At 55.7% G+C, this 12,629-nt stretch overlaps 1 protein-coding gene across 4 annotated transcripts in view; it reads right to left on the reverse strand.

Annotated features, from left to right (window-relative positions):
* Positions 1-326: 326 nt before the first annotated feature.
* The window catches only part of Shank1 (SH3 and multiple ankyrin repeat domains 1), a 47,527-nt gene continuing 35,224 nt past the window's right edge, over positions 327-12,629 (reverse strand). For all 4 annotated transcript variants that reach the window (XM_029479972.2, XM_029479971.2, XM_021167767.3 and 1 more), the window contains 3 exons: positions 7,225-7,321; positions 3,628-6,715; positions 327-1,656 (listed from right to left, as the gene is read on the reverse strand). In XM_029479972.2, the coding sequence (XP_029335832.1) occupies positions 939-1,656; positions 3,628-6,715; positions 7,225-7,321 (3,903 nt within the window). In that variant the 3' untranslated portion in view covers positions 327-938. The remainder of the gene's footprint in view (positions 1,657-3,627; positions 6,716-7,224; positions 7,322-12,629) is intronic.

Genomic DNA, 12,629 nt, shown 5'->3' on the forward strand with positions numbered 1-12,629 from the left:
TAAGTATCAGAGAAAACAGAGAAGGCTGGGCACAGGAGTGCCACCATGAGAGGGAGGGTAAGGGCTTAGGGGTGGCAGGACAGGAAAGTGGCCCTGGATGTGAGAGCAGAGGTGAATGTGTTCAGAGCATGTACAGAGAGAGCAGAGAGCACGGGTGGCCAGGGGCTATGGGAGTATGCCTGGGTCTGGGAGCAGGAGAAGGAAAGTCCCATGTGTGTCTGCAGCATGGGACCAGGGTGGCTAGAGAAATAAAGGGTGCAGTAACCCCTCTCCCCCAGAAGCAAGTATGCAGAGAGCAAGCTAGCGAAGGCGGTGGCGCTTGAGGGAAAAAAAAAAGAAAAGAAAAAAAGAATGCAGCGTGTTGGGGAGCGGAGAGGGCCTCAGCAGGCCAGAGGTGTGCAAGACAGCCAGGGGGCAAGCTTGTGCAAAAACTGCAGCCAGGAAGGGGAACAGGCGTGCAAGAGGCCGGGGGCTGGGCAGCTGAGTGTGCCACGGAGAGGGGGAAGGCTAAGGGGCCTGGAGAGGTGAAAAGGGTTATTTGAGGAGCGCGAATGATGGAATCGGAGGGTACACCTTCCCAGGACCCCATCAGGTCAGGCTCTGGGCTGACCCTCTATGGCTCTGTCTGTCCCCCCACCCCCAGTCGGCCTTTCCCTCCTTCTTCAGTACCCCTTTGTCATTTTTGTCTAATCCCCCCCCTACTCCACTTGCAGTCTTGTGTCAGCTGCCCACCTCTTGCGAGGTGCCATTGTCTGGCCTGCATCCGGTCCACCTGGGGACCTCAGTCAGGCCTGGGGAGATGGGGCCGGGCACAGTTTTAGCAGAGTCCCTGGCCCCCTGAGGGGAGAGGGGAGAGAATGATGGTCAGAGGGGTCAGAGGTCAAGAGGTCAGCAGGCTCAAGGGTCCTATGGACGGGCTGGTCCGTCCAGGCCAGCCATCACCTCTCCAGGAAAAATTTGAGAGCCCGGTCAATGTTCATACGGTGGCCCACCCTGGTCACGCCCAGGTCCACATAGTCCTCCTTGGTCAAGGCGGGCAGATGGGAGCCATCAATCTCGTGGTCCAGGAACTGGGCTCGATGCTCTGATAAGCCCAGCCACTCCAGCCAATCAGCGACGTCAAACTTGGTCCAGAACCCTAGAGGCTTGGCGCCGAACGGCTTGTCCGGGGGCAGCGAGAGCAGGCGGGTGGGTGATAGGGAGCGAGAGGCCCCAGACAAGGCTCCTCCAAGACCCCCAGATATCCCGGGGTGTGGTGGCACAAAGACGGGAGCGAAGGGGTCAGCCGAGCCTCCTGCCCCTCCGGTCGGAGAGCTACGGATGTCGAAGAGGCCCGGGTAGAGGGGTCCTGAAGGCAGGATGGGCAAAGAAGAGGGCCTGGGCGCTGGGCTGACCTTGTGATCCGAGGCAGGCAGCAGCGAGGGGCTGGGTGCCCGGCGGAGCAGCGGAGGCCGCATCTCAAATTCCACACCCTGCAGGTGTCTGGTGGAAGCTGAGGCAGATGAGGCTGAAGGGGATGTAGCTCCTGGGGCTGCAGCTGTTGAAGAGGAGACCCCAGATCCGGTGGGGAGTGGTGGCAGAGGGGGTTTAGGCCAGTTTTGAAAGATGCTGCTGCTGGGTTTGGAGAGGAGAGAGGTCTGGGAGTCTTCGGAGAGCCTGGAATGTGACAAGGGGTGTGGGGTGGGGCGACAGGGGGAGGGGCAGGGTTTGGGAGGAAGTGTTCAGGGCCGGGGTGAAAAAGGCAGAAGTCATGATTCAGAGGGAGAAACACAAGGGTGGGGGCAGAGAGATGGAGAAGATGGGGTGGGTGGTGGTAAGGGAGGGTCAGATGAATGTCAGGGCAGAAGTGAAGGGTGAGAAGAAGGACAGGGAGAGGGTGATAGCCAAGAGAGATGGAAGAAAAAGAACCATTAAGTGATAGCAATAACACCCGCCACCACTTGCTGCTGCTCATGTGTGTCAGGCATCGTTCTCAAGGCTTTCTGAATCCCATCTCAATTTAATCCCCACAACAGCCCCCGTGGAAGGTTACTTACTACTATCGTCAAGAGCACAGAGAGCTTAAGAAACTTGCCTAAGGACACACAGCCAGGGAGTGGCAGAGCCCAGTTAGAAGTCACCAAAGTCTGAGCTCTTAACCACTATTCTATACTGCCTTTTTGTTTTGTTTTGTTTTGTTATGGTCAGTTATAGCAGAGTGGAAGACAGGGAGACAGAAACAAACAAAAACAACAACAAATAGAGGGTGGGCATTCAAGGGGGAGAGAGATGGAAGGGGATGGGGACAGAGAACAGAGAGAGAGAAAGGTGAAGAGAGGGAGATGAAAGAGAGAAGAAACAAGGGGAGAAAAGGTTCCCCTCATCCCTTGAGCTCCCTTCAGCGTGGCCGAACCACAGGGCTTTTGAACTTCCCACTGGGTGGCTCACTGGTCCCTTACACAGCCAGGTGGCCTCACCGAGATAACTCTAACCAGCCAGGTCTTGTGTTGTTTTGTGGGGGGTATCTGTAATTATTGTGCCTACTGTCTAGCTTGAGGTATAGCTCAGTGGTAGAGCCCCTGCTTGGGATCACCCCAGCGAGGGGCTGGGGATATAGCAGCTGGATCTTACTCAACTAGGAGCAAGGTGGACACTGGATAAAGGCATACCGCTGTGTTCAACATCTAATCTGTGCCTATGGTGATTAAATGCGGCGCCCTTCCGCCCACCCGTGAATAACATGAGTGAGTTGTTTCATATCTCCAAGGAGATATGAATCCACAGGGAACAGAATTATAGTGCTCTCTGCAGATGGAGAGGAAAAATTTCAAACTCCCCTCACTGCCTCCCCAGACCCCATCCAGGCTAGCCATTGTTAGCATGGGTCATGGCTTCACAGAGAGAACAACTGTTTGGGGGAACTTAGGCATAGACCCATATCTTCCCATCTAGTGGGTCCACAGTTGCTCTGCTCTCCTCTATCCTGTTGGGAGCAACTGCCCAATCCCTTTCTAGGCACCCTATGCCCTCCTTCTATGGAGGAAGGGGCACGTGTCATCTACCTGCTGCAGTAAAGCACCATGCACACCTTCAGTTACTCCAATTTGGTTGCTGTTGTTAATATTTTGTAGCTAGACTTGGTGGTATAGGTCTGTTGTTCCAGTTACTGGGGAAGTTGAGGCAGGAAAATTAGAAGTCTAAACCCAACTTGGGCTACAAAGGCTCAAGGCCAGTCAAAGTGACTTAGTTAGGCCCTGACTCAAAACATAATACAGCTGGGGGTGTAGCTCAGTGGTTGAATCCCTGCCTACAACTTCCCAGTAAGGGGCTGGGGTGTGGTGCTGTGGTAGAGCCTCTGACTAGCCTTCCCCCACTGGGGGGTTGTGGCAGTGGCTCAGTAGTTGAGCACTTGTGTAGCATGCCTGAAGTCCTAGGTTTGATCTCCAGGACCATCAAAAACAAAATAAACACATGTAGCCATTCATCTTGGGCCATGGGTTATGGTGACCATGGAGCTGAAAGTGTGCTTCTTAGAGGTCCGATTCCTGCAAGACAGCCCAGTTTGTTTTCTGTAACTCCGAGGCTCTATGGGGACCTTGGGCTCCAGCACTTGCCACAGCCACCCACCAGCCACAGGCCTCTGCTCACCTCTGCCGCTGCAGGGAGGAGGTCCTCTCTGGGATGTAACTGGCTCCTCCGTGGTGGCTGTCTGTGCTGCCCCCGCTGCCTCCCCGAGCCCAAGGCAGAGCTCCTCCCGCGGTAGAGGCCCCACCAAACTGCTGGAGCTTGGAGCTGAGTTCGCTGATGATGCTGGCTTTGACCGTGGCCAAGGCAGAGGCCTGAGGCTGGGACAGGGGCCCTGGCAGGGGTGGTGGTGGTGGTCCCGGACCCTCCTCCCACGGTAGTAGCTTCCGAGGCAGGGATGAGGCAGTGGGCAAAGGTACAGGCGGGACTTCTGGCTCAACCGCCACGGGACCCCCTGCCACACCTGCCGTTGAGGGTCCAGAACAAGCACTCAAGGCCAGTAGCCCATCTGTTCCAGCTCCGGTCACAGAGACGGTGGGGCTGGTGGGGGTGACAGGATCTCGAAGTCCCCCACTGGGACCAGGTCTCAAATTTCCACTAGTCCCAAGCGCCCTGCCCCGGAGCTTAGAAGGAGTCATGAGCTGAGGGGGATATGGTGGGCCAGGAGTCCCACTGCCCCCGAAGGCCTGGCCATCCAGGTAGGCAACGTAGGTGTCCAGGAGCTCCGTCCCGCTGGCCACCCCGGCCCCGCCCCCAGCCACGCCCCCTGTGTTGCCTCCTCCTTCGGCGGACAAGCTGCTGAGTGTGGATGCGCTGCTGATGGTCTCCAGCGGGTGATCGCTGCTGCTCCGACTGTCCACCTCCTCAATTCCAGAATCTGTGCCAGGTGGAGGGTCGGGGCCTGGCTGCGGTGCTGGAGGAGCTGGAGCTGCCGGGGCCGGCGGGCCTGGAGCAGGAGGGTCCCCAGGAGCCGCGGGAGCCCCCTGGGTCAGCGTGGCCACTTCGCTGTCGTAAGAGGTCAGGCTGGATGCTGTGGAGTCCAAGGTGGGAGGGGCGGCGGCCACAGCCGGAGGTGGGGCTGCGGGTAGAGGGGTAGCTGGGGAGGGAGGGTCAGGCAGCGGGTGGGGAGGCCCGGGTGTGAGAGGCGACTCTGGCTTTTCGAAGCTATTGGAAAACTCCAGGGGTGGAGGCAGCGGCTCCGCAAACAAGAACTCGCCGTCGTCCACATCCACCGAAGGGGCCGGCGGTGGCAGGACCAGTAGCGGAAGGCCGTTCTCCTCGTTGCCTCGCGGGGAGGTGGGAGAGGTTGGCAAGACTCTGCGAGGGCTGGGAGGCGGGACCCCAGGCCCATCTTCAGTGGAGGACCCTCTCGTGCCAGCTGGAGGAGGCCGGGCCTGGCAATTCTCAAGGAATCGCACATGCAGAGGCAGCCGCTCTGGCTCCTCGGGGGCTGCTGTGCGCCAGGCCTTGCTCACCCCAGGATGGGGAGTTGGGGGCTCCGGCCCCAATTGAAGCAGGAGCGGCCCGACCCCGGGAGCCGTCGGGGGAAGACGGTGCAGTAGGGAGCGGCGAGCTGCAGGTGGACTAGCGGTAAGGGCCTTCTCCTGACTCCCTAGGCCTGCCCGGTACCCCAGCTCCCGGCGCGCGGGGTCTCCCCAGAGGCGCAACACTGGCTCGTGACGCGCATGTGGCGAATGGGGTGAATGGGGCGAGTGGTGGTGAAGGGTGGGCGGTGGGGCGTCGTAGCGTGGTGATGGAGGTCTTGGGGGCGGCTGAGGAGTGACCCCGCCCTCCGAGGACTCTTTCAAGGCCCGCTCCCGGGCGGCCAAGGCCAGCCCCAGCGGAGAGGCGGGATCCAAGGCTTTGCCGGTCAGCGGATGCACCAGGGGCCGTGGGGGGAGGAAGCTGGTGAAGGCGCTGCTGCTCCCGCTGCCCCCGTAGGCTCGGCTGCCCGCTGCGTAGGCCCCGTAGCCCCCGCTGCTGCCCCCCGACTCCAGCCGGAGGTACGGCTCGGCGGAGAACATGCCTTCATCAATGGATTTGGAATGGCGCAGCCGGGGACCCGGGGGCGCCCCCGGGCCCAGCCCGCTGTCACCTCCATCCTCATCTCCTGCGTCGGTGGACAGGAATAGCGTGGACCGCCGCCGGGCTTCGTTCTGCCAGCCTCCCTCCCTCCGCGCCGCGCCCACTAGGGCTGCTCCAAACTGGCTAGTGAAATCCAGGGTGGCCGGGCCGCTGGGTGACGCAGGGGTGGGCACGGGCGACGGGGACGGCGGCACAGGGGACGTGGCAGGTGCAGGGCTAGGCGAGGATCCGCCGCCGACCGCGCCGTCGGGCTGGGTGGGGGGCTCAGCCTCTGTGCTGCTTCCCTGGCTACTGCGGCCGCTGCTACTGGTAGATGGGGCTTTGATGATGATGGTAGGGATAGGGATGGAATTTTTCTCCGACGGCCCGGCCGGAGGTGGTTCGGACCGAGGCAACGCCGGGGATGTTGGAGAGGACGCGGGAGGGAGGCTGCCCTTTTGGGGCTCGCCTTCCACTTTGGTCTGCTTGACCAGCGGGCCCTTGCGACCGCGGCCGGAGCGGGCTGGTACGTACATAGCCGCACTGGCCGCCCTCGGGGGCAGCTGGAAGTAGCGCAGGGCGGGAGCCTGAGCAGGACCGCTGCTGCCTCCGCTGCTACTGTGGTGGGAAGGTGATGGGGCCCCCGAGGTCGGGCTGGGTCCTCCACCTCGCCAGCCTCGAAGGCTGGGCTGGGGTCCCAGGGCCAATCGAGGTGGGGGATCGTCGGGGGAACCTCCTGTCTCCATCTCCGGTGGGTGAGGAGGATGCGCATGGTGATGGTGGGGCTGAGGAGGTGGGGCGTGATGATGGTGGTGATGAGGTGGGTGGTGGTGGGCAGGGGGTAGGGCGCCACTGTGATATAGGCTCTTCTCTCGGCCCCCACTACGGGGGTCAGGAGGAGATGGCCCATCGAAAGATGAAGGGGAGGAGGCGGGAAGGGGACCCCCGGAACCAGGGTTAAAGGGTCCTCCCCGAGGCGAGGGAGTGAGGCGGCCGGAAGAGGAGGGGGCCGGAGGTGTGCTATAGGGCGGCTCTGGTGGGGATGTAGTGGGTGGTGGGGGTATGTCCTCTGAACCGGGGACTGACAGGCTACGACTGAATTTCATGGCTGGGGGTGCTAGGTAGGGTCTGTCATCTTCCGCAGCCCCTGTTGAGATACGCAAGACCAATGGAGGAATTAGGGACTGGCCCAGCTCCTTCTGCATACAAGCTATACAACAGCAGAGGCGCAAGAGAAATTCAGTGGAATTTCATCCTCTGGCCAGGAGGGGGAGCCATTTCCTAATTATTCAAAGGCCTGAATCTATGATAATGGTGACTTGGAGTGAGTTTAAAGCGTGCTTGAGAAGAAAAGGCTATTATTTTACACAGAGACGCCCAGGAAGTAGCTAGCTTCTCTCTCAACAAGGATCTGCTTCCACTTACTACCCGCATGCTACCAACAATCCTTCCTCTGGACACCAAAGACTCCGGTTTTCTAGATGAAGGTCAGGAAGCTGAGAGACCACCCACGCAGTCCCGCAGGTGAGAAGCAAAGTTGGAATCCATCCAAACCCGACCTCCTCTAACCAGGGTCGGATGTGGTGCTACAGCACATTTCCAAACCTAGACAGTCCTCTCCTGCCCCTGGGCCACGGTCCTTTCTGGGGGACATACCGATAGATTTCTGCCGGAGCATAAGGCCAGGTCCCGGAGGCAGGAAAGAAGGCCGGTCATAACTTGGCTGGGAGCGGTGGTGAGGATCAAAGCTCGACTTCGGGGCAGCAGTTAGAGGAAGAGAGAAAAGAGAGCGAAGAGGGATCAGTCAGAGTTCTCCACACTCCAAAAGGAAATTACTTTCTCCTCTGAGCTCTTTCATGGCAGAGACAAGGCACACAGAAGCTAGAAAGCAAGTCCTGGGAGAATTCTCTGGGGAGGCAGTCAGGAGAAAGAAAAGAAAAGCAGGCAGCCGAGCAGCCCCACTAAAGCAGGTACCACCTGCAGTCGTGGCCTGTACCCAGGTCCCATTCTTCTGCCCGGTGGTGGCAGCCACCCCTCTGGCTTTGTTGTTTCCTCTCTCCTTCACTCCTTTCTGGTCTCTTTTCCAGACTTGGCGGAATCTTTCAAAAAAGAAGTCAGGGCTGGAGCGATTGCTCAGTCAATAATACGCTTTGCCACACATACAGATATGGAGGACCCAGTTCTGATTCCCAGTAGCTGCAGCTCACATCAGACTTAAAAGTGTGTGTGTGTGTGTGTGTGTGTGTGTGTGTGTGTGCGCGCGCGTGCGTGCATGCATGCTGGTGCACACACGTCTCTGCTCATAGAGGCCGGAGAAAGGCACAAGAGCTAGAGTTGCATATGTGGGGGAAGTGGGTGGGCTGCAGGGCTATCCAAGCCTGGAGCCCAAACTCCCACCCTCATGGTGACACAGCAAATCCTCTTAGCAACAGAACCATCTTTCCAGCCCCAGTTTCAACTCATTCAAGAAAAAAAAATGTCTGTCTGGTCACCAATCCATTGTTCTGCCAATTCATCATTTGTACCTGTTTATCATTCCATCTGTCTGTCTGCTCCTGTGTCCATCATTCCACACATCCATCACTGCACACATCCATCCTTCCACCCATCTGTCTTACCATCCACCCATTTTTCCACCGTCTGTCATTGCGTCCATCCATCATTCTATCCATCCATCATTCCGTCCATGTATGTTCCATCCACCATTTCTTCTGTCTGGCCATCCATCTGTTATTCCATCTGTCCATCATTCTATTCATCATCTTCTTCCACTGACCATTCCTTCTGTCTGTCATTCCATCCATCCATCCATCCATCCATAACACTGGTTGTGTTTGAATCCAGAGTGACTGTAACTCCATACAGGACAAGAAGTGCGGACTATTCTAGAGGGCAGTGGTAGTCTGAGGAACTCAAGGCTTTCCTGGGTCTTAAATGCTCTGTCGCTGCGCTGGCCTACCTGGCTTAGAACTGTCTATTTCTGTGTTTGTCTTGTTCATTCCATTGACAAGGACACTTCCACAAGGCATGGCTGTATGAAAGGCAGGCTATAAGTATATTAGAGAACAGAACACGGAGTGGTGTCAGCTACGGCATAAGACTCTGTCTCAGAAAAACAACAAAACATGCAAGAAAACCAAATAAGTCCAACCCTAGAAAGACAGAGACACTGTGGAGGGTGCTTTTCACAGGTCCCAAGTAACCCAGGGACAGTTTAAGTGCCTGTTATCCCATTAGAGCACCAGAGTATGAGAGTCTGGGGACAGGCTCCTCACAGGGATCAAGCTGATGGGGGAGGGGCCATGGTGGGGGGGCATGTGATGGAGGAGGGGCCAGAAAGATGGGGGATGGGCTGTGGTGATAGAGGAGGGGCCATGCGATGGAGGAGAGGTCATGGTGATGGAGAAGGGGCCATGTGATGGAGGAGGGGCCAGGGAGATGGGGGAGGGGCCATGTGATGGGGAGGAACATGTTGATGGGGGAGGGGCCAGGGGGCAGGAGAGAGGAAGTAGTAAAAGGGAGGGGCGAGCATCACAGTAGAAAGATTAGTGTGAAAGAAGTTGTGTCAGAGTGTCTGGAACTGAATGAGGAAAGGGTGAGGTAATGAGAATGACAGAAAAAGCTCCTAGGGAGAAGAGCAGGTTTTGAGGGGAACCCTGCCTGAGGGGAGGACACTGCAGACTAAGGGAAAACACTCTGACTGGGTGAGGGGCTGGGGAGATAAAAAAAAAAAGGTGGGTAAGTTAGTTCTCCAAGTTTGAGGTCCTGAGTTCAAATCATCAGAACCTACATAAAAATCCAAGCCTGGCTGTCCACGCCTGTATTATTAGCATTGGGTGCCTGTGTGGTGAGGGGGAAGAGGTGGGTCCCTAGCGCTTGATAGACAGCTAATTTAGATAAAACTAACTGTGCTTCAGTGAGACTCTGTCTCATGGGGACCAGACAGTGATAGAGGGAGGAAAATAACAGTCCTGGTATGGTTTCAGAATGCATCACACTGCGTGCACCACAGCCATACATGGTGCACACATACCACACATGTCATAACCACAAATGGCACACACCATACATCACACACACATACACACACCACATACTACACGCATGTCACACACGTGCGTGCGCACACACACACCATATGTCTCTGATTTTGAGAGAGTTCAACAAACAAGTTGATTGGTGCCCGAGGATGGATACTAAAGACTGCCCCTGCTTTCCACAGGCACATGCACACATGTGCACAGACACTTGCACATACACTTGCACACATGCGTTAAGAGACGGGTTGGATGAGAGCTGAGGCTGTCGGAGGACAGTGTGAGGACCATGCTGTCAGACTCCGAGGACGGTGCTGGGCTGAGATCAGAGGGCGCTGGCACAGCCGCACACAGAAGAGGACTGCCAGTTTGTTGAGAGCCCTGTTGGACTGGAGCTGACCGTATTTGACCCCACTGAGTGCTGCCAGCTCCAAACCAATTATCCAGAGTAGGAAGCACGCTGGGGATGAGGTAGCACAGCTCAGAACCACGTAGGGAGAGGAACCAGGATTTGAACACACAGTTCGCTGCAAGGCCCAAGTGCCCTTGCCATTCCCATCCCTGCCCGCCTCACTTTCTTCTTTGTCCTACATTCTCTCTCTCTTCCTGCCTCCCTCCTCTCCTTCCTCCATTCTTCAGCCCTTTCTTTCTTTTTCCCTCCTTTTTCTGCCTCCTCTTTTTCTTTCTTTCATCTTAAATAAATACAGGAATACTCTGTACTTGTGTGCAGGATGGCACAACAGATAACCAACAATGTAGACATCTAGAGAAACCAAGGATGGGCAGGAAGGGAGGGCTGGGGCCTGCAGGGCACTCCACCAGCCAGAGGAAGTGGCCTTTAGATTGGGAACTCCAGGATGGAGTGTGTGGTCCTGAGGGAATAAATGACACCCCTGTCCCCACATCATGCAGTGGGGAACTCAGCTCTTTCTCCCCTGAAGCTGTTGGCATCAGCTCTGCTAGTCTCAGTGAAGTTGGTGGCTGCATCACCCACAGAAATCATGGAGATTTCCTGACCCCCATCTCAGCGGCTCATTCCTACAGATAGTCCCTAGGCTGCTGTGGACTCTGCAGCTAGAGCACTTAGGAGCCGCAGCTCAGTCTCCCTGTGTAATGTGCTGGCCAGAAGGCACTGATATTGCTGTAGCAACAAATCTGTTTTATCTTTTGGTTTTCTGAGATAGGCTCAGTCTAGGTTGGTCCTTAAAACTCATGGAAATCCTCCTGCTTCAGTCCCTGGAGTGCTTAGATTATAGGTGTGGGCCACCACTTCTGACTTCAAAAGTCACTTAAACATTATTTTGAATGTTGGGCATGTAGCCCTTACACCACTTACTTAACATCCACCAGGTGAGGGGATGGGGGCGTGGCTCAGTGGTAGAGCACCAGCCTAGAATCCCCCAGTGAGGGGCTGGGGTGTGACTCAGGGGTAGAGCCCCTGCCTAGAATCCTTCAGTGAGGACCTCTCTCTCTCTCTCTCTCTCTCTCTCTCTCTGTGTGTGTCTGTCTGTCTGTTTCTCTCTGTATGTGTATCTGTCTCTCTCTCTGTGTCTGTCTGTCTGTCTCTATGTGTGTGTGTGTGTGTCTGTCTGTCTGTCTCTCTCTCTCTCTCTCTCTTTCTCTGTGTGTGTGTGTGTGTGTGTCTCTGTGTGTGTGTGTGTGTGTGTGGCTTAGTAAAGAGTCAATGCCTAGAATCCCCTAGGAAAGGAAGTGTGACTGATCGATACAGTGTCTGGCTAGGCCAGTGGTTCTGTTTTCCTGATGCCATTCCTCATGTGTTGTGACCCCCTCCCCTCACCTATAAAATTATTTTCGTTGCTACCTCATAGCTATGATTTTGCTACCGTCATGAATTGTCATGTAAATATTTGATATGCAGTATAGTTGATATGGGACCCTTGTGAGAAGGGTTATGACCCACATGTTGAGAACTGCTTAGAATCTCCTCAGTGAGGGTCAGGAGTAGAGCCCCTGCCTAGAATCCCCCAGGGAAGGAGCTGGAGGCATGTCATGATGGTAAAATGTATGAGACCTTATATTTTGGGTGTCTTAGTGTGGCTGGCTCTTGTCCGTATCACAGCTTGTCTTTCTAAGCAGTGCTCTGTACTTGATCTATGAGAGAAGGCTGAGATGCAGTAAGTCCTGGGAAACTTCGTTCTCATAGTTAACTATCTCACAGATAGTTCTGAGAAAGCCCAAACCAATCTGTCAAGCAGATTCTGGGCTCCCCTTGAGTAAGGTTTGACCCTTAGAGTAAATTCCCCTTGGCCACCAGGCTGTAGGTGTGGCAGTCAGAGGGCAGAGGCTAAGGGGGATGCCAGGCAGTGGGTCGCCTTCAGAGGTGAGGGCTGGGAGACAGAAGAGCACAGACAGTTCTGATGTGGATGTTTTGGTGTCCAAGGATCAAACTCATAGGTCAGACAGAGCCAGCAGGGCATGGCCCAGGCTGGGCTTGGACCTTTCCTGAGTTTCATTTCCATACCTGTAAATGAGCTAACCCCTGCTGCGTGCCTCACAAGAAGGTTCTAAAGACAGGAACGAGCTAATCTGTGTGGAACACAGTTCTGGAAAGATGTTGAATTCTTGATACAGATCAGGTCTTTGCCTGTGGGAAAGGGCAGGTGGAAACGGCACACAGGCCAAATGGTTCACTGTATGTGGTGTGTGTGTGTGTGTGTGTGTGTGTGTGTGTGTGTGTGTAGGTCAGAGGTCGGCCTTAGGTGTCTTTTTAAATCATTTTCAACTGTATTTTAAGAAAAATTATGTGTGTGTCTGTGTATGGGACTGTGCTGTGCCCTAAGCGGGCAGAAGAGGGAAACAGAATCTATAGCTAGAGTTCTAGGCCGTTGTCAGCAGCCCAGTGCAGATTCTGGGAAATGAAATCCAATCTTCTGCACAAGCAGTGCATGCTCACAACCACTGAGCTGAGTCTCAGAACCGAGCATTGATGTGTTCACAGCATCTAGCCTTTGCTGAGCATCTAGGACCGTGATGGGGGTCTGTAACTATGACAACATTACATTT

Source organism: Mus caroli, unplaced genomic scaffold, assembly GCF_978045245.1.
Source record: "Mus caroli unplaced genomic scaffold, Mus_caroli_1 scaffold_8, whole genome shotgun sequence".
In the NCBI taxonomy this organism is placed as follows: Eukaryota; Metazoa; Chordata; class Mammalia; order Rodentia; family Muridae; genus Mus; species Mus caroli.